The sequence below is a fragment of the Atractosteus spatula genome, chromosome 19 (genome assembly GCF_055471065.1).
Source record: "Atractosteus spatula isolate fAtrSpa1 chromosome 19, fAtrSpa1.hap1, whole genome shotgun sequence".
Classification (NCBI taxonomy): domain Eukaryota; kingdom Metazoa; phylum Chordata; class Actinopteri; order Semionotiformes; family Lepisosteidae; genus Atractosteus; species Atractosteus spatula.
In genome coordinates, this window is record NC_142724.1 from 3,855,555 (window position 1) to 3,876,689 (window position 21,135).

Consider the following 21,135-nt stretch of genomic DNA (forward strand, 5'->3'; position numbering starts at 1 on the left):
ACCATGATGATACAAGTGATTTTGAACTAAACTGGCTTTTTACAAGAAAAACACAGGGGTCCATTTTTCTCTTCACTCTGACTTTGTTTCAAGCCTCAGAATCAATTGTTTCAACTCCATCAGGTTCTTTCTGAAACACAAGCCTGGAAGAGTGTTGGCAACATGCTTTGATCAGGAGCAGTAGTGCTCTTTCTGTGCTACTGGTAACTTGGCCAGTTTGGCAGTTCTTGCTAAGCCTCTGAATCAAAAGTGGTCAAAAATCAAAAGTTCAGATAAACTTTAAGATTAATTGTAATCCTAACCCGTACATGGCACAAATCAAGCTTAATTTATATTCCATTTCAGCAGCAGGTTACATAAAAAAAGTAAAAATATGGACATTTGAAGCAGATTCACAGCAGATACATTTAAAATACTGAATAAAGCTGATCATTTCAATGTTTGTGACTACTGTGGAGGTATTTTGGTACTTTCTGAACACTGTGTTTTAAGATAAGATCACTTTATTAGCCATATACAGTACAAGTTCTTGCATTAGGAATTTGTCTCTTTCCCATACCCCACCTTGCTCTCCATGAGACACACAGGTGCACAGATGGGGAGACGGGGAGAGAGAAGCTTGGGGTCAGCCATTTATATGGCGCCCCTGGAGCAGTTGGGTTAAGGGCCTTGCTGAGGGGCCCAACGAAGTAGGATTCCTCTGCTGGCCATGGGATTATATATCAGTTTAGCAAATTTAGCTTGTGCCTTAAGATTTTTCATCCACTCGGGTACGGCACAGAGGGCAATGTGCATTGTACACTGCTTCCTACTATCATGTTCTTCTGCATTGTTCTGGTGTCCTGTTTTGTCTGTCTTGTGGTTCCTGTTCCTCTACTGGATGGCACCACTGGCAACTACTTCTCGGAGCAATGGGCACAGTGCCACACAGAATCAGGTTCATAAAGACCAAAAAGGCATTTGAAAAGAAAAGAAAAACATTCAGCACTCCGGAAGATTAGTAAAGTACACTGCTGTACCCTCTCAAGCGGATGTTATTGTACTATATATCAGATTTGAATTGCTCTTCACTTCAATGCAATGTCTTCTTTGGGAAAACTCTTTCCACTAAATTATTGTCCACATTAAAATTTAGAAAACTACAGACTGTACCACTGCATTATGTACGTTTCAACAAGTAGAAAATAACTCAATATTCAATATCACGTGTGAAGTTATGAGCTTTGGATACCATTACCTGGGTGGCTATGTGACATGAAAAATGCACTGTTCTGAAATATTCATAATGGTCATAATATATATGATTGCAATTCAATATACACTGAGCACTCTTTTTATGCAAGTGTGGTTTATAGGAAAATCAAGTATATGGCTGTTGATATTATTGTATATTAAATATTTGCAATTAAATTTTGATTATTTATGAAAATTAGGTTATTCGTGGCTGTCAGTTGAGTCGCACACCGTTTAACTTCATTAATGTCAAGAGATAAAAATACAGAAAGGAACCAGTATACTGTATTAATCAAAATAGCAATGCCAGGTACCTGACTTGCTGCTTCTGTTCATGCAGGCTCATCCTGACACGACAGACAGATGAGAATACAGGAGTTGTGCTAAGCATGCCTTGCTTGCCAAACCTGAGGTCCACACTGAATGTCTCTGGGATGAGTGGGGATGATGAGGGGCACCTCGGACTTAGAAACCAGTAAACAGACACAAGCTTGTCCAGTTTCTACCAGGGGGATGGACGGTACAGACGTCCACAAGACAGAATCTGCAACATGTCGCAAAGCATGCCTGTATTGCTTCTAACGGCCAGCTGCTTCACAAGACCCTTGCGGGTCAATCCGATTAATGACAAATGTGAATGTGAATTACTGCAACGAATTTACCAGTGGCACACGTGTCCAATAAAACGTCGGGGCACCTATTATTATTTTAACCTTTTTCCTGAACACAACTTAGTGAAAAAGCTAGTCAATGCTCGATCTTTAAAAGAATTAATGGGTACGTTACTAGAGCTGGACACATGCAGACTGTGGATTTGCAGTTTGTTAACTACCCTATGTTCTTGAACGACAGGAAGCATAACTATTACTGTCCTGTCTCGAGTTGCCGTTAATCATATTGTAGTAATAAAGGCAATTACGTTTCTTTGAGATCGTGTGTGGCTAAAACAGTTGTATTGTAAAGAATGCAAGTGAGCTATCCTCGACAGAAAGCAATAAACCGATAGGAGTCTCCTTGAAATGTTGAGCACTACTCACTAACAGCGCCACTTTCCTGAATAGTGTTTTCATGCCGTGGAGTCAATCCACATGTCAATATCTCAGCATTGATTTCGTGTGAGAACTCTTGCAACATCGGGTATTGAAAGATCAACAAAAGCCCCCGTTTTGTTTTCGGGCATAAATACTACCGCTTCCCGGTTCGTTGTCTAGAAACCGAGGGAAACTCCAATTACCTCCCTACCGGGTCCGGGCTCGTTCATTGGTAAACTCCGCTTCCGCTGACGTCACGAATGACACGTGTATTCAAGATGGCGGCGGCGATGGTGAGTAGAAACGACATTTTTTTTAATTTCTTTTCTTCTTATTCGTCTCTCACGGATCGGTAATTGGCAAGGTCACCTCGTGACAGCATTAAGCCGTAAACCGGGAACACTGGGAGGCACTTGGATTTCTGTTTTAAGACGTTTGAGCTCATTGTTTGGATTGGGAGGCCGATTGCTTCCTGTGTGTACTGTGGTCTTCATTGGACCTGGAGTTTTTTTTTTTAGGACTGGGAAGCCGAAAGATGAATAAATGGTCTAAGGAAATACTGGCAACAGTTGTTTGAGTTTCAGATTCGTCTCCACAGCTAGCTATATGTATTCTGGTTGTTACTTTAAACATTCGTCTATGTATTGTTTCAAAATGATGTGATGTGTCCATACGGTTTGGATTTTATATTTTATCATTTCGACTTATTCGCCTTGACTGCGGTTTTGGTACTTAAGGTGTTGGTTTGCCTTACAGTAAGAATCTGACACGCATGTATCCACATATACAGAGGTGTATTGCAGTGTTTTGTTTCGTAAATGGAAGCTAATGTCGTCCAACTGGATTTCTTCGTTTATGAGGTATAGCTGTAACCACCGCCAGAGGTGAATCAGGCTGCTGTTGGGGTTTTATTCCCTAATGTTCTGCTGGTGTGGCAGAAGAACAGGTAGTGGATGGAAAAATTACAACACCAGGCTTAATAGGACATTTGCCGTCACAGGTGTCGGTATGGCCTGTATGTGCCGTGGCATAGAGTCTGCCGGTGTCTGCGATTCTGCAGGGGGGGGCATGGCTCCACGCTTCCACAAGGGTCAGCTGGTTTTGGGAGGTGGAAAACGCTGTCTCGGGCTCTGTTACAGCAGATCCCATCAGTGTTCGCCTGGGTTCAGATGTGGTGATGGAGAAGTCCATATGGATATGGACATATGCATGATATCAGGGTCGGGCTCATCAAACCACTGGGCAAGAACTCTGTGGATGGGGGCTTTGTCATCCTAAAAGACACCCCTTCCTGACAGGAAGGAGATTTTACAAATATGTGATGAAGATGATCCCTCATTAAGTTTGACCTTGACTTCTAAGGGAATGAAACCATTCTAGGAAAAGGCACCCCACAATGTTACAGAGGCACCGGAACTCTTAACTGTGGGATTCTAGCGCTCATGATGATAGAGTTGTATAAGCTGGCACAGCAGATCCTCTCTGCCGTTTGTCAAGAACACAATGAAAGATCATTCATCTGAGCATGTCACTTTTCTCCGCTGCTCAGTCGCTCATGGCCTGTGCTTTGTTTGCACCACTGGAAGGCGCCAGGATTGATGAGCCATTTGAGCACTGCAGTCGCATCTACAGTACCCTGCTCTGTGGAGTTCTCGACAGACTGTTGTTGATAAAACTGGCTGCTGATGCCCCCAGGTTGAAACTGGCAGAGAGCTGAGCTGCAGCTGCGCGTCTGTTTTGCATTTCCCTTTGAACTAAGCCTCGGATCTCACAGAGTCTGTGTTTCCACCCACTGATGCCCTTTGCTGCTGATGTCTTCCCCTTGGGGTTCTACACCTTAAGCCACTGCATGTGAAACATCGGCCTTGCCTCTTAAGGCCACGCCAGCTGTAATTATAGTCAGCCAGGCCTGTCCGGCTTTCTTATACATGACCCTAAGCATGTTTGCTTAATCAACCCACACCTGTGTGGAAGCCTCTACTTTTAATATACTTAGTGTCCCCCATTTACCCAGATCTTTCCTGTTTTGTCCACTGTCTTTATTTATCCACAGTATAATTTTTGATATAAATAATATGAATGAAACGCCATTGAGTGATCATTTGTGTTGTATAGGCATGAAAATGTATTTAGAAACCCTCTGTCTCTTAAGATTCCGAGCTGTTAATGTAGGAGATTCCTGGTCGATGTGTGGATGGGCTCCAAGCTACAGATATTTCTTTGAGATATGCAAAAAGTATATTATGTGGAAAAGAATAACAGCAGTCTGGTTTAGGTATTAACTTATCACACCACAGTGACCCGTGCTGATCAGCTTGCTAGCCTACCACCAGGCTGAGATAAAACCTGGATTGACAAATAAACTACAGTGGTTGACCTATTTCTAAACATTTTGCAAAGCAGTTGTTATTCTGAGGAGTTTCATATGAAGGTGTGTACAGTACTGATGCCTCCATAGCCCCAGTAAAGTAACTGCAGTGTGTTAAAGAATAGTTCTATCTGCACGGTTGCAATCTTTAATTTGAAAAATGTTTAATTTAAAAAATGTTTTAACTTAATGTGCAACCAAGAACAAACCACAATTACATGACTTGTGTTACATCAAGGTACAGGGTTGTCTGTCAGTGGGTGTCAAGTAAAAGTTTATATATACCGATATAAAAGTTGAATTTATTTTATTGTTTTGTGTAGATTCAAAAATAAATTCTGAATGTATACGTGTTTGTTTTTTTACAGTTTGGAAATGAAACTGTAAAGTTTTGAAAGCTGCCACAAAATGAATCATCAAAACACATACAACATATGTAGAGTCAAAATGTTTAGCATCAGAGTGCATAAATGATACATTTCTGTGTATTTTGACTGTTAATTCCCTGCTTAAGAGAAGGATTAGTTTTATAATGTATATAAAGTTGTATAAAAATAAAGTATGAGGCCTGTGTACATTATATTCTTTGTACGTGGATTGTAGTGAGGGTAAGTTGATGTGTTTGTCTTTAATATTGGGTTTGTATTGAGGTGTCAAGCAAGAAATAAGAAATTAAAGAATGGGGGGAATTCCAAGGAATGTGCTTTTCGAAAATGAACAAAGCAGCTTTGTTTGAAGCTTCTCTTCTTCCCTTTAGAAGTTTAATTTGTAACTAGTCAATCAGCCAGTAGTGACCACAGGTTAAACTTCTTTTGAATCAACCAATGAGACAAAAGGATGAGCTGTAGTACTGTAGGAGATGCATGGTGAATTTTTGTTTGCACAATGCCAAGCAGATGGGGAAAAATGTTTGTTTAGGTGAATGAAGTGTCAGGCAGTCTTTCTTGCCGAAAGAATCTGATCAGTGCACTAAGCTTTGAGAATGGCTTGTATTACCCCAGTCAGTGCACTAAGCAGTAATAAGGGTTCAGGCCTGTATCACCCCAGTCAGTGCACTAAGCTTTGAGAATGGTTCAGGCCTGTATCACCCAGTCAGTGCACTAAGCTATGATTGTTCTGCGAAGGATGAGTGGTGTCCTCTTCTTTCTTAAAATCTCTTAATGAAATGTGGAAGGGGGGGGGGGATTCTTTTTGCCAAGCAGGGCACTTATGGGTCATTTTGAATAACTTTTAATTCTGTTTATTTAAATCATATTCCCTCGGCTGTCATTTGGATCCCTCACAGAACTGATTAGAGAGAGAACCAAGACAGGCCTCATTCACTTCCTTCAGAGCTACACAATGTGCATCACAGTGTTTTAGTCAAAACACCAAGGAGAAGAAAGGAGAAAAACCTGCAGAAGCAAATGTAATAATCCCAACCAAACACAAGAAAAGGAAAATGTAGACTTTGTCCAGCTCCTCAGACTAGTCTTCTCTGCTGCAGTTAGCAAAGAAAACCCAGTTGTTGAGAATTGCTAGTGTGAACGGAGATAGATCCGTGAGTAACAGCCCTTTTGGGGATAGCAAATAAGGATTTAGGTTCCGACTTCCTGTTGAGTGAGGTTGGATAAGCATATAAAAAAGAAGACAAGTTGGAGCAGCTCTGAAATTTTGTTAAACATGGTCAAGCAAGTTTTTAAAGATTTCAATAAGATTGTTAAATCTGTGATGTTTATTGAACATTCTTCAACCAAGCAAACACTATTGAAGGTTTTGGGTGTTCAGGCTAAGATGTCAATATGCTGCTTTAATGGAGTCTAGGAATTGATATATTTGCCAACATATATATTAATGTTTTGTATCTGCAACTTTATGTAATTGGTGTGTTTGACCGTTTTCATAAATCTGTTTTTGTTGTACTGAAAATACAGAAACAAGTCCTCACCTTGCAAACTTAATTTTGTTTAAGCCAGCTTTTATACTGTGTCAGTTTGAGCAGAGCTTGGGGGCGGCGCCAATATAAATGATTTCTGTCATTGATCTGTTTGTGTTTGTGAACCTGCATGTGTGGATGATTCATGAAATTAAAGACATTTTGAAGCACTTAATATAGTTAAAGAGGGGGGATATGCCTTTTATAGCCTTTGGATACAAATAACAGGATGGTGTTTTCTGAAAATAATTTGTAGTTCTTAATGGATTGTGGCTGTGTTTTACTTTCAAAAAGTAAAGAGCATAAATTAAATTGTTAAGCGCTCTGACATATTTATCCATAACTGCTTTGCTGAACAGGTTAGTAAGTTAGTAGGTTAGATATAGATTAAAAACCTGGTATTTTGTGAACTGCGTACATGTGAAAGGTTTCAGTTTGTCCTGTTTGTCTTCAAGATGACCAGTCTCGCCCCATCATGTAAAGCTGTATCTTCTGTTTCAGGAAACGTGGCTGTTTGTGCTGTTTTCCATTTTGCACACTACCAATTCCTTCTATGTGCCTGGAGTTGCGCCAATAAACTTCCACCAGAATGATGTTGTGGAAATCAAGGTAAACTGTTAAACTTTCTAATAAGAAGGCAAAAAGGAATAACCTTCATTTCCGACAGTTTAGCCATGAAGATGGCCTTGGTGCTGTAAAGTTGTCACAGTGAGCGCCATGTTCCCTCATTCTGTGGGCCTCTGTGTTGTTTTCTTGGGATTTGGCTGGCATGTAAACATGACTCATGACTCTTTTCTTTCTGGTATCCGCAGGCTGTTAAGCTGACGAGCTCCCATACCCAGCTGCCGTACGAGTATTACTCCCTGCCATTCTGCCGGCCGGACAAAGTCGTTTACAAGGCAGAAAATCTGGGTGAGTTCGTTTGTGTGTAGGGACGCCCGGGGAGGCGCAGGCCATGCAAGATTGTCCAACTGCGATTGCAGCTGTTGCCCTGCAATATACTGGACCAGGATCGCACTCCATGAGTTATTTTATAGAGACTTCTCCTAACTATCCAAACATCTTTTGAGTACTCGAGCAGAAATCCTGAAAACCTTGTGCAACAGTATTGTAAAAGTTAAAAGGGTGCGTCAATAACCCTGATCAAGGTAGAAGAGCTGCATTGCGTTTTTGACGTGCTGGGTCATTTCTTAAATGACAGTGTTATTATTAGCATGCAGTGAAAGTTCCATTTCTTGGCACATGGGTATCAGTGCTGAGCTCGTGCTGGTTTTCTTTTGCTCTGGCAAGTTTCTGCTTCACACCTTACAGTTCCTCTCTTACCTGCTCAGCTGAATGACTTGTTAATAAAACTAGAAAAACAGCCAGCTGGCAAACACTGTGTGACGGACGGGCCGCCGAGTAAGGCTTTTCACGAGAGCCTAGGGGAGAAGGTGCGTCCCCTCACTCTGCAATGTTGTCCTGAGAGCGGGTTGGTTTCGGCGCCAGTCGGGCTCTACGGTGCTAAGGGTGGCTGTTTTACACAGGGGAGGTGCTGAGAGGGGACCGCATTGTCAACACCCCCTTCGAAGTTCGCATGACCAGCGAGAAGAAGTGTGAAGTTCTGTGTGGAAGACCCAAAAAGGCTTTGAAGCTTTCCGTAGAGGAAAGCAAGCTGATGGCAGAGCGCATCAAGGAGGAATACTACGTCCATCTGTAAGTAAGAAAGCTGTGATTGCTACCCTGCTGGCCCTCGATGTCTCACTAGGGAGGAGAAGTTAGTTCCACTGTGCCAGCACTTGTAGCGAAACTTCTGTCTTTGGCAGTGGAGGCGTTTTAAACTGAGCTCGTCTTAAAAGTGCTGCTGCAGCTTAAGAGAGCGCTGACATCTGTCCTTCACTCTGAAGATCATGCCTGTTCAGTGTTGCAGCTTTCAGACCTGTTTGTATCAATCAGTGTGTGTGGTTTTTTGGACCCATCGCACAGAACCCGTTGCCTTCATTCCTTCTTACCCCTCTGTCGATGGCATAGTGCTGTTCTCCTTCGGCTGATTTGCTCTGTTGTGCTGTTCCAGCATCGCAGATAACCTGCCGGTGGCCACCCGACTGGAGGCCTTTGCAGAGGGGGAAGGTGATGAAGAGCAGAAGAAGGACACGCAGAAAGATGTGCAGTTCGAGCATGGCTACAGGCTGGGCTTCACACAGAAAGGCAGAGTACGTGTCTGGGGCTGCAAAATGTATTGTCTGCGTTAATTTTATTCCCTTGTGTCTGAAAATCGTTATTACCTTCTCAAAGCTGCAGGACATGAATTTAAAACAAATGTACTAAGTGCAAGACTGCAACTTTTAACCCTGTTTTGATAAGACAGCTGGAAAGTTTACGTTGTGCTCTAGCACAGGCTTTACGTACTTAACTGAACTTCTTTCATTGCCTATCCCTAGTTTAAATTTTTAGAGCCTGTGTTTAAAACACCCGCCTTTATTTTTCACTTCATGTTGTGTAACGTGTTGCTCAGCAGATGCCTAGTATTGTGAAAGCCCTGCGCAGTTACGTGGCACTAGTACAGGAACCCAGAGTGTTAAACTGTAACCACTGCAACAGATTCTTATCTCTGGGCTGTCCACATTCTTTCAGTTCTTCCTGCACAACCACCTGTCCTTCGTCCTCTATTACCACAAAGAGAAGGTGGAGGAGGAAGAGGAGCCCAATTTCAGAGTGGTGCGCTTCGAGGTCATCCCCCAGAGTGTCGCCCTGGAAGGTAGACTCTCTTGCACAAGTGACTGCTTCTCCTGCTGCTGGCGCTCCGGGAGCAAAAGAGATTCTGTCACTTGCCCGTCACGTTTGTGTTTACGGCAAATGTTTTGCGAGGTTTTTTGCTACAAAAATTATAGTAATAGAAATAGACATAAAAAATAGGTTGAAGTGTAAAATGCATTAAAACTTTGTGTAGAGGTTTTTTTTTCTGCGCATAATCTATTTCTTCAACTCCTGTTCTGAAATTTTACCATACAATCTTTCCGTCATCTTCTTTATGTTCCTCTTGTTTTTACTTGTTTTTAAGTCCAGGCCCTTAACCACATTGCATGGTCCATATGGCATTGCTGTAATGCCACAGTCCTATGTGTGTGACCACTCTAGTAATAAACTGCACTTGCTGTTGAAAAAAATACAATAAATTGTTAGAGTGTTTCAGCTATGGCCTTTTTAACTATCCACATGATCTGCTGCTGTCGCACAGACACAGCAGTAACAATGACAGCATTAGTTGTGCTGTGGTCCACTGAGCACCTGTTCAGACTGTTTTAGTAGACTAAAAAACTTAACAGAATTAGTAACTGTACCCAATGCTAGTTCTGCATAGGATAAGCTAGTGCTGTTATTGCTAGGTTTTAAGAGTCTCAGAGTAGTGGACATGATTGGGCTCCGTCTTGTCCTCTTCAGACCTGAAGACAGATGACAAAGGTACCTGCACTCTGCCTGAGAGCAGTGGCAATGGCTTTGCTGCCCAGGTGATAGACCCTGCGAAGGAGAACGAGGTTCTCTTCACTTACTCTGTCCACTGGGAGGTAAGAGCGCCACCGAAACACATTGAACACTAATCAAGCTGAGGGAAAATGATTCCTCGAAATTCCTTCAAGGAACATGATTCCTTGAAGTCTTTATAATCTCTGTTTTTCTGTCGTGGCAGTTTTTTGAACTCATCGGCAGGCAGTACTGATCAAATGTTCCAGCTGAGGCAAAAATCACTATTTACAGCTCAAATGTGACCAATCCTATTAAGTTTGTGAGTTAAAGCTGCATCGGCAGCCTCCTCTGCACACCTCTGGGCAATTTCTCAAACATTATTATATCATGTTATATCAAAAGGTTGAGTTTGCCATGATTTGAGTCTGCCTGTCTTGGGCTGTTCTCAGCAGGGGTTGTGAATCTCTGACCTCAACCTCAAAAGAGACTGCCTCTGCACAAGATAAGTTGGACTGGAAAATAACTATGAAGAGGCATATCATATATATATATATATGCTGTCAGTATTAAAATAGCAAAAACGCAGATTTAAACTGCTTTGTAAGAGAAGCGTTACAGACACTAAACCGTGATGGTGCGCCTGCTTCTCTTGGTCATGTTACAACACACCAGGTCTTCTTCTGTCTTGTGCTCCACAGGAGAGTTCTGTGAAATGGGCCTCTCGCTGGGACACTTACCTCACCATGAGTGATGTGCAAATTCACTGGTTCTCTATCGTTAACTCTGTTGTCGTCGTCTTCTTCCTGTCAGGTAAAGGGCAGCGTTGCCTGTTACTTTTTAAATGGCTGTCCATTTAATATGAAATTTTAGCGAAAAAACAAATTCAAGATATCATACCCAGTATAGTGCTGCACCGTTCTGTTTTTTCTTAAGTATCCCAAGTCTTTCAAACTCATGACATATTGTACTGTGCACATCTGTACCTTTTTCTCTGATGGGGTGACATCAGTCTATGTAAAATTACCTTCTGCTACACGGACTGCGCCTGTGATTTGCAGCAGTCAGCAGTTCACTTCCCTGTTTTCCAGTGGTCCATACTTTGATTTGATACAGAAAGGGCTGGAAGTGAATTTGTCAGGACACTGGTCAGATGGGTTGGCCACTGAACACATTTTCTGTCACACCTTAAAATCCACTGGCCTGATGCATCTCTCAAGATGTCTTTTAATGTAATGGAATTATACTGTTTGATTTATTTGATTTATTTGATTTATTCATATTCGTGCTTCCGATGTCAAAAAGGCTTTGGAAAATAAATTAATGCGATAATAACTTTGTTTTTTCAGGCATTCTGAGCATGATCATCATCCGAACTTTGAGGAAGGACATTGCTAATTACAACAAAGAAGATGACATTGTAAGTAATATCAAGTGTGGGAGACTTTAGTGAAAAGCTTTCCTGTCCTTTTGTTTTGGTGTGTTGTGTTTATTAGAGAAAGTGACCCTTGATGAGATTGCACAAGACATAGAGATTATAGCTGTTCCAACAATTTTCTGATCCGTTTATTGTCATTTCCTTCTACATGATAATTTTACTTTTACTTATCCCTCTCAGGAGGACACAATGGAAGAATCAGGCTGGAAGAATGTTCATGGTGACGTGTTCCGCCCACCCCAGTATCCCATGATCCTCAGCTCTCTGTTAGGTTCTGGCATTCAGCTCTTCTGTATGGTGCTGATAGTGATCAGTGAGTATTCTGGCACAGTAATGAGATTTAATGGTTGAATCCTTGGCAGCTACTGCTGTTTGTGATTTTCTTTTCAAATGCAAAGTAGGATCACCATTACACTTTGTAGGCTGGTCTAAAATCTATCCATGCACTATAAAAGCAGTTGCATTAGCATTGACAAAGGCTCCTGGGCCTCAAAACGACATAATGTGGTCTCATTGTCATGCAAGAGCTCACTTGGATCTGTTGTTTTTCTAGTTGTTGCCATGTTGGGTATGCTGTCACCATCGAGCAGAGGAGCCCTGATGACAACAGCCTGCTTCCTGTTCATGTTCATGGGGTAGGCACCTCGGTCTTATAATGACAATCCACGGCCTGCAGGTGCCTCACTGATTCTCAGTTGGTATTGTCTCGACCCTGACTAACCCTGACAGGCTCTTGTGGACTGTGGCCTTCTGAGTGTGACTTTGATTATGGTTCTGTCCCCCCTGGTAGTGTGTTTGGAGGGTATTTCGCTGGCCGGCTGTACCGCACTCTGAAGGGGCACAGGTGGAGGAAAGGAGCTTTCTGTGTGAGTAACAGTCACCAATGAAATGGGGCCTTTACTATTGCTGAAGTATGCCATGTTATGAATTTGGGAATGCGTTAATATGAATCTTTCATGAGTACGCTAGAGTCAGTGGCACAGATTCTTGTCCCAGTTGTTCCTCAGACTCCAGTTACGATTATCTCAGGATGATCTAGGTGAGCAAGACTCAGACTATTGCTGAAGTGTGTTTGTTTTTCCTACACCTTTCAGACTGCTACCTTGTACCCTGCTGTCGTGTTTGGGATCTGTTTTATCCTGAACTGTTTCATCTGGGGAGAGCACTCCTCTGGGGCGGTAAGGCCATGTGGAACGAGGTCTAGTGTATTTGACTTTTTGCATAAGTACATAAGACAGGGCACAAAGGAGAGGAGGCCATATGGCCCATCTAGCCCTTTTGGTAGATAGTAGCTAATTGATCCCAACACCTTGTTATATTCACAAGAGACACTGCACTGTACAAGGTGCTGCCCTTTGGATGATGCTCAGATGTGAAACTGTGGTGCTTACTCTTTGACACTGGACTAGGTAATGTCAGCCCAGTATCCTGGCTAAATTCCACTCTGGGTTTGTGCTGTCTGGCATCCCTAAAGTCTCATTTCTGTGGTCTGATATGGTTTAATAGGGCTGCAGACAAGAATACCTGCTTGGCATGACCAAGTGGTGGATAAACAAAGTCACCTCTTTATTATTATTATTATTATTATTATTATTATTATTACTGGCTAATTGACATGCTCGAGCCTTGGTGGTGTCCAAGACGCCTCAAGAGTGCCCTTGAGATTTTTTTTTAATTCAACCTTTTGTTTTAGAAGTCTAAGATCTTTAAGTTGTCTGCCGTGTCCACCAATGTTGCACTGACAGTGCTGTGTGTCTGCTGGAAGGTGCCGTTTGTGACCATGGTGGCCCTGTTGTGCATGTGGTTTGGAATCTCCATGCCACTGGTCTACCTGGGATACTACTTCGGATTCCGGAAGCAGCCCTACGACAACCCCGTGCGCACCAACCAGATCCCCCGACAGATCCCTGAACAGAGGTGGTACATGAACAAGTTCGTTGGGTAAGGTTAATTTAGTCACCCACGGCATGTTTCAGCCTTAAATTTGTCAGTTTGTTTCGGTGTTTAATTTTTGACTGTGTTTTTGTTCCAGAAGCTTGGAATCTGTAGTGTTGGCGTCATTACTTGGCTTGAATCACGTGGTGAACACCATCTGTTAGGGATAGGATCCGTCCAGTTTTGGAAATATGTGAACTGTAACAATTAAACAGGGTCATTGTATTCGACAAGTTTCTTGTCACCCGGTTCCAAAGCTTTGTTTTTTATTGGGTTTTTTTAGAATTCTTATGGCTGGGATTCTGCCTTTCGGTGCGATGTTCATAGAGCTCTTCTTCATCTTCAGTGTAAGTCGGCCTGGATTTTACAACAGACTGTTGGAAACATTCAGCTCCATTTACAACTCATACCTCAAAGGGATATTAAAATGAGTCGAAAGCTTTTATAGCTGAGGTTTAACTTGGGGTAGCATGTGATTTGTAGGCAGTGTCATACTGCCTTTGGTGACTTTTTGTCTCATAACACTAATATAATCAGTGTCAAAAGAAAATTACTCATTAATCAACTCATTATTTGTTATTTTTGTAAAATTATACAGGCATAAATAGTGTGTTTACATTGTTTTGATTTTTTGTATATAACTTTTTATTCATTTGTAAAATTACTGTTTTATTCATTTTAGAAAATGAAATTTCCTTGGAAATATATAATTGTAAAAAAAAGTATTCTGGATCTCTTAGTGTCATCATCTTCAATGATGAGCTGGAGGTCTAACCAGTTTATTCTAGAGAGGGTTGGTTTATAAAATTCTAAAGAGTGAAACCTTTTTTAACAAGTCTGTGTTCCTGTTTCCTTCCTGCAGGCCATATGGGAAAACCAGTTCTATTACCTGTTTGGATTCCTGTTTTTAGTGTTCATCATCCTGGTGGTGTCCTGCTCTCAGATCAGCATAGTGATGGTTTATTTCCAGCTGTGTGCAGAGGTGGGGTACAGTCCTCATTGTTTTCATGTGTGATCCTTAGAACCTTTCAGAATACATAGAGACACACCAGCGCATCCAAAAACCTTTTTTTTTTAGTTAAGTCAATTGTTAGATAAGGTCAAATGACAGACCGGACTGTGTCTGTTTTTAACCTGTTTTAATGTTCTTCATACTTCATGTCCTTGTCAGAAAACATTTCATTCGTAATCACAGACCTAAGTAATGTATCAGTACTCCTACTGTATATCCACAAATTGGCTAGTATTATTTAATTTTGTTTCGATCATACTATGCTTGATACTGATGTCCAAGTATTGAACACTCATCATCATGGTAAGGGGCAATCAGGATTTCAGTGAAATAACTAGGTTAATGCAAAGAGAGCGAACACATAATTTCTGCATCTTAATAGTAGAAATCTGGAGCTCAAGAGAAAAAGTACATGCACAGTGCCCTGAATTTTAGGTGAGTGATCTTTCTGAGACATTGTGGAATGTTTTCTTCGTCATACCAGGAGGTATTTCAGAAATCTAAATCGCTGAATGCTTCCATCTGTTGTATAGGCGAAATGTAACAGAAACAAAAGTTCTGAGTTAAAAGTCATAATTGGAGATTCCGAAAGCAAAGTGTAACCACAGTTGTCTGCCTGCAGGATTACAGGTGGTGGTGGCGAACGTTCCTGGTCTCTGGAGGGTCCGCCTTCTATGTTCTCATCTATGCCATCTTTTACTTTGTTAACAAGGTAAGGCTCGTTCTCAGATGGAGTAAGTACAGGCATGTCGGTCATTCATTGAAAAATACACATTTTGAAGCTTTGCTTCTCGGCATCTGTGAAAGTTACTCTGCTGTTCTTTTACTTTTGCTTGAACAGTTTGCAGAAGCACAAATGTGGGATTTGTTGGGGTGTTTTTCGCACCTCAAATTCTTTTTAACAGTGAAAGAGGTGTCTTTCGGTTGTTTATGTCATAACAGGCACACTAAATCCACCTGTTAAACTGAATGTGTATATAACTGTAAGCTACCCAGGGATGGTCAGTAAGATCCACAGTGTGGCAGGTCTCCTTGTTTCTTCAGTTGTGAAAAAGTTGGTAAAACAAAACACGATTTCCAATTGGCTGGTACAGACTGGGGGTTCAGCTTTCTGTTAGATCGCTTAATGTTTATAATTTGTAGATCCACTGTCCATCCTTTTTTCTCCTCATTTTCACCCCTCTGGAGTTTACAGTAACCGAGAACCCTGCTGCGCCGTGAATCTCTAGAAGTGGACACGATCCCTGATGCTGTTAGCTGATGTGCAGTTTTTCCTTCCTCGCTAAATCACATTAAAAACGACAACCGCGTTGGTGAAAGACGACCGATTCAGCTTTGACCGAGAGTGGTGCTAAAGTAATCGTTGCCCTACTGATGTGATTTTTTTTTTGGTTGCAGTTGGATATTGTAGAATTCATCCCGTCACTCCTTTACTTTGGATACACAACTTTGATGGTCCTCTCCTTCTGGCTTTTAACCGGGACGATCGGATTTTACGCAGCGTACATGTTCATACGGAAAATCTACGCCGCTGTCAAAATAGACTGATCGGTGCGGACGGAGCGCTGACTAGAGTTTCTGCTTGCATACGGGGGTGGGGAGGGCCTTCGGCCAGAAATGGACAGCCAGACGGAACCAAATTCTCGACTTTAATTTTCCTGTATTTGCACCAGTGTTCGACGGAATCACAGAGCATGGGCAAAAGGTCATACTCGAAAGATCGGCGTGTTTTGAATGGAGAATGAAACAATTTTTAATCCGTTTTGTTATGTCTGAGTTTTAAGTTTAACATTTTTCCTTACGGAGTATAGTTTTTACAGGGTTTTGTAAATTCTCATTGTTTTCTTTTTCTGCAGCTGGGGGAGGGGCAAGGGGTCTTTATAACATAATAATAATAATGATGATGAAGATCATGAACGTAACTTGGAAACAGGAAGGCAGTGATGATATTTTTGTCCTAGAGATTACTTCTCATAAAATGTAACCTAGAGTGCCTGTTCACTACGGGGATGTGATCCACTGATGTTGGCGGGTGATCTGTATAGGTGATCACCGTGGCTGTATAGAGACGAGGCAAGAGTGAGGGGTGAATGTGTTTTTTGTTGTTGTTGTTGTTGTTTTTTCATTCCTCTCCATTTTCATGTCTGCTGTAACAGTGTCAAGCAAATGTGCTGCCAGCGGATTACACTGGCATCCCATGGATTTCTGCAAGTGTGTGTAAAATACAAATTTTGTGACACTATGGGTCTATCGAATTTGTTTACTTTTTGAAACAGGTGCTCCAGGGGTTAACGTTAAGCAAGTAGGTTTTTTTAAAACATATATAGAACAAAATTTACCATACATTTTAAGGTTTTTCTTGTATATATATACATTTTTTCAGTTTTATATACTAGATTGCATAATGAAGATTTCAAGGCTTAATCATTGGTAAATTATTTGCAAATGTCAGACCTCATTTTCATAGGTGGTGATGCTACATGACTTTGTCTCTTCATTGGAGTATTAAAGCAGACCTCAGCTTTCAATTTCAGCTGCTGTAAAACAATCATGTTTTGTGGACTGGGAGCTACTCAGTTAAGCATTAAAAACTGCTGTCAAGTGCATGAATTTCACTTACAGTTGATGGTCTGGGGGTGGGGGCATGTTTAAGAAGACTGATGTAATAAATTATTATAAAACCACTTTTGACCAAACACGCAAAGGAAGCTGTTATGGTATTTTCTCTTTGTATATTTCCCTGGTTTTGTAAAGTGGAATTTCTTCATAAAAAGAGCCCCGGTTGTTCTAGTTTACAGCCTGTTCCACCAAGGCGGTACTGTTTTTAGCTGAAGTGATTTCCGGGTTGTAGTCCTGCATAGATTAACGAGACTTCTGCATGTGTGAGGAAATTAAGTGTTATCCTGCCAGAACCATGTGTTGAAACTATTTTATTTGCATCGTGGCCTTCCAAGTGTTGCCTACTGGCCATCTGAACCACTTATTTGAATGACATGTAGATCAGGTTGTTTTGAACAATATTGTAATGATGACAAGAAAAGTTACTGGCTTGTCATTACATCTGTTTTCCCCCAGTTATGGAGATTTAGTGACAGTCAACAGCCGGATACTTCCACTACATGGTAAGGGGTTCAGTTTATAATCGGTCTCCAGCCATGGTTTAACAATACAAACAGGCCAAGAGACACTAAACCATGTTTTTCTCTTTGATCTGTCAGCTAAGTCTTTTATATCATTTTTTGTATTGCTGTTCCTTGTTTAAGATCTCATCAGCAAGAATGCAGTGTTACAGGTTTGATTCAGTAAGGTTTGCATTGGCACAAGAGATGCCACATGAGTCCCCTAGACTCTCCAGCAGCTGTCAGTTTCTTGCTGGGCATGCGCCGACTTGTGGCGATGTTGGAGAGCCGCTCTCCCCTCCCTCCAGTTGGCGTGGTCACTCCTGCCCAGTGCTGTTGAGCGTAAGGTGCTTTAAGAGACCAATGTCTCTGCAGATGGGTGTGCCTGCACAGAACCTTCTCTCTTGGAAGGGTGTTTGGTAGCGTCGCTAGAGAGATAAGTCATACAGACACTTGGCGATTCCAAATCGGTTGGCTATATAATAAAACAATTAGCAATTCCAAACAAATCACATTCACTGTGCCCTTCCCTGTTTACTGAGTGGGAGCATCTGTTAGCAGAACACATCTCTTCTCTTGTTTGCTGTGTGTTGTATGTTTGTGGGCTAAGTTTCCAAAGAGAGCTGGTGGAGATAAAAAGCAAATGCAGATTTTGACTTATAAATGGTTCGATGAGATTTATGGTACCTTGGTTGTAGATTGCCTTCACCTAGGAGTTGTAGTTGAAAAGGATTGATTGAGCAAAATAAGTTGAAAGCAATTTTGAAAACCTTTACTGCACTGTTAAGTAAAAATGCACAAAAATATTTTTTTGCAACTTGCAGTTTCTTTTTCTCCTTAATCAGTTGGCAACTCTTCCTCCTGGTGTATCTGAGAAAATTTTCCTGGTTTGTGATGAACCAAATGAGAAGTAAATACTGTTCTCTTCGATCTGGGTTGCGTTGGCATGACGTTCAGCGACTAGGAACAGTCTCTGTTACTGCTGGCAGAGAGATGCAGGCTATGGAATTTTACAGCTCAGGTGTTTTGAGTGCGAAGGTCAAAGCAAAGACTATATTCCTTTTAAGTAAAAATTGTACCAAAGTTATGTGCAGTTGGGTAACTTGATTTCCATCCTCCAGCAGGAAAACCTCACAATTCAGATTCACACATGTTGGTAAAGCAGGATAGTGAGCCATCAAATTAAACGCAAAAATGTAATGCATGAGGTGTGAAGTGTCCTCATCGCTATTCTGCCTGTTAACAGTGATCACAGAAGCAAACCAGTTTTATTGATTAAGGTTGAAAATGCAGAAATGTAACGGTTTAAAATTAAAATATAGCGCCCCCCTCTGCGACCTTACCAGAAAAGACATAAATTACACTTTGGCCCTGGAGTACAGAAATTCAGATGTGTTTTAGTAGGAAGAAAGCAGAAAATCAGATTCTCTTCAGATGCATGGGTTTTGAATCCAAGCAGAGAAGTAGTTCTAATCACTACAGTGAGTTGAGAGCACTGTAAGTTTTCAATCGTTTTCTTTTTTTGCAGCCTCTGAATGATTTCATCAGATCTGTTCTTTGGGACCTGTCAATTCTGAGTACATATATATTTTTAAAGATGTAATATTTGTGTATTTCTGTAAATAAAGGAAGCTTTGCAATATTGTTAGCTGTTCCTAGGCACCATCTGTTTTGATCATGGCATTGTTTTTGAGTCTGCATGTTCCCTTTTTTTTTAAAAGAATGTCCAGTTACATAGTGTATAAAAATAAAGTGCCGAATAATCCAACTTTGAACCTGTGTCCCACTGTGGATTAAATGGAGCTTTGCAAAGTGGTGTTTTCTGTAAAGACAAGATAGGCCCTGCTACAGAATTCATGGTTCAAAGGTCAAGATTTGGGTCCTGCAGTTTCACCAGTTGGGGTTTTCAGAATTACAGCAAAATATGCAAGCCTTTGACAACCCTAAATCCAAGCTATCAATTAGAAATTGTCAGCCCCTCGTCCCCAATTCAGGAATCTGAAGAAAGTAAGTGTTTTCTTTTTTAAAAAAGACAAAAGCATTGAACCATGTTTGTATTTTAATCATTTTTACCATAACACATTAAAAGTTAAAAAGTACAACGTTCTGTACAATAAGTAAATATGTTTGCTGTAGCTTTTTTCTTTGGATCAACCAATATAAAAAAAAATCTGTCATTTTACATTGCAGCAACTGATTGTATGTGGAACCTTTTTGAGCACAAAAAAAAGAAGACATCTTTCTTATAAAACGTTCTTCCTCTCTCTGAAGGATTTTTTTTACAATTTCCCTGTAGTATGTAAATACCATGCTATATAAAAATAGTGTATGATGAACACAAAACACCTTTTGTTTTCTTTCACTTTTTTCTGAGGTGGCAGTAATAGAGCATACTAAAAACTAGTTACTAAAGTTACATAAAGAACTTGGAATGCAAGACTTAACATTAAGCTAAAATATATAAAACTACACATGGATTTTGTCTTTAATAGACAGTACCCAGTTTCTCATAATAAAGCAAAATCAATATCACATATATATATATAGTTGTTTTTAGTTTTTTAAAATCTGATTTTCTTCCTGGAAATCACTTTATTCCCTTCAAGATGTGTTCTGTACCTACTAGTACAATATTTTAAGAGTAAGTGCAGTACTAATAAGTACATGGAGGTTATAACTGGCTGAAACAAAACAAGACAGATGTACAGAAAACTGCTCACACTAATTTAGACCCATGCTAGGAAAGATTTAGTTTTGTGCATGGTAAGAAATCACAGAAAAGTGCTTCATTGAGTCATCTTCTCATCAGTGAAGCACTTTTCTGAACCCTATCTCACCCCCTACGAGGACTGATATGCAGCTAAGGCTGTATCATCTCTAGACAATTAAAATTATTGATATCTGAAGTGACATAGGACACTGAAATAGCAGTCACTTCTCTATCACACAGATTAGTGTATCCTATCTATTTTTGGCATGGTATCTCGATCTTCAAACGAGCTTGAATACAATACAGCAAAGCCCACTTGAATTTTAGTTTTAGTTTGGTTTATAGAAGTATACCCTAGTTTTCTTGCAAGGAATCTTCATCAGTCTTTTTGCTGTCTTTGTTTTAAACTTGACTAAGGGTTAATTCAACTTCAGATCTACTCCTTTGTTGCTTTGATTGTTCTTATTCTCTTTTGAGTTCTTTGAGGATTTTAATGGTGTATTACAATGATCAGAGTCTACAATCGTGGGTGCAGTCATAGGGAAGGGGGCAGAGTTCTCTCCCCCTCAGTTTTACTAGGAAGACCTTTAAAAAACCCACAGCCAGTATAGTCCTGCACTGGACCACAGGTTACGGCAGAGAACTGTAAGATAAAGAAGTAGAGTATACTGAAATTCCCAAAATACTTATTTTAATTGATTTCCAGGGCAGAAAAGGCTGCTTTCTTTGCAACTACTTTCTAGGGAGTTTTATGCAGACATTCATGGAATCTTTACAAATCTGAATTACAACATTATAGTGAAACTGAATTTTAATTTTCAACTTGATGCGATAAGACGTTTGAGGAGCCATTTATGTCATAGTTTGTTTTCTCTCAGCCTGTCAACTCTGGAGCAAAAGGCACCCTTATATGCAAGAAGGAAACAGCACCGT

General features: G+C 40.8%; 1 protein-coding gene across 1 annotated transcript; it reads left to right on the forward strand.

The window, feature by feature from the left end:
• The first annotated feature begins 2,524 nt into the window (after positions 1-2,524).
• Positions 2,525-19,267, forward strand: tm9sf4 (transmembrane 9 superfamily protein member 4). Its single transcript, XM_088937180.1, has 18 exons — positions 2,525-2,557; positions 7,049-7,156; positions 7,360-7,459; positions 8,074-8,242; positions 8,601-8,739; positions 9,161-9,284; positions 9,968-10,092; positions 10,690-10,801; positions 11,338-11,408; positions 11,607-11,739; positions 11,980-12,061; positions 12,217-12,292; positions 12,521-12,604; positions 13,192-13,367; positions 13,645-13,708; positions 14,224-14,343; positions 14,996-15,085; positions 15,772-19,267. The coding sequence occupies exons 1-18, from the start codon at positions 2,525-2,527 to the stop codon at positions 15,919-15,921; spliced, it is 1,956 nt and encodes a 651-aa protein (XP_088793306.1). The 3' UTR covers positions 15,922-19,267.
• Positions 19,268-21,135: the final 1,868 nt, after the last annotated feature.

Excerpts from the sequence above, each read along its gene's own strand:
- tm9sf4 (XM_088937180.1), top strand. The coding sequence starts at position 2,525 with ATGACACGTGTATTCAAGATGGCGGCGGCGATG. Across the intron at positions 10,093-10,689 it reads CTTACTCTGTCCACTGGGAG|GAGAGTTCTGTGAAATGGGC; the intron begins GTAAGAGCGCCA and ends TGTGCTCCACAG. Across the intron at positions 11,409-11,606 it reads ACAACAAAGAAGATGACATT|GAGGACACAATGGAAGAATC; the intron begins GTAAGTAATATC and ends TATCCCTCTCAG.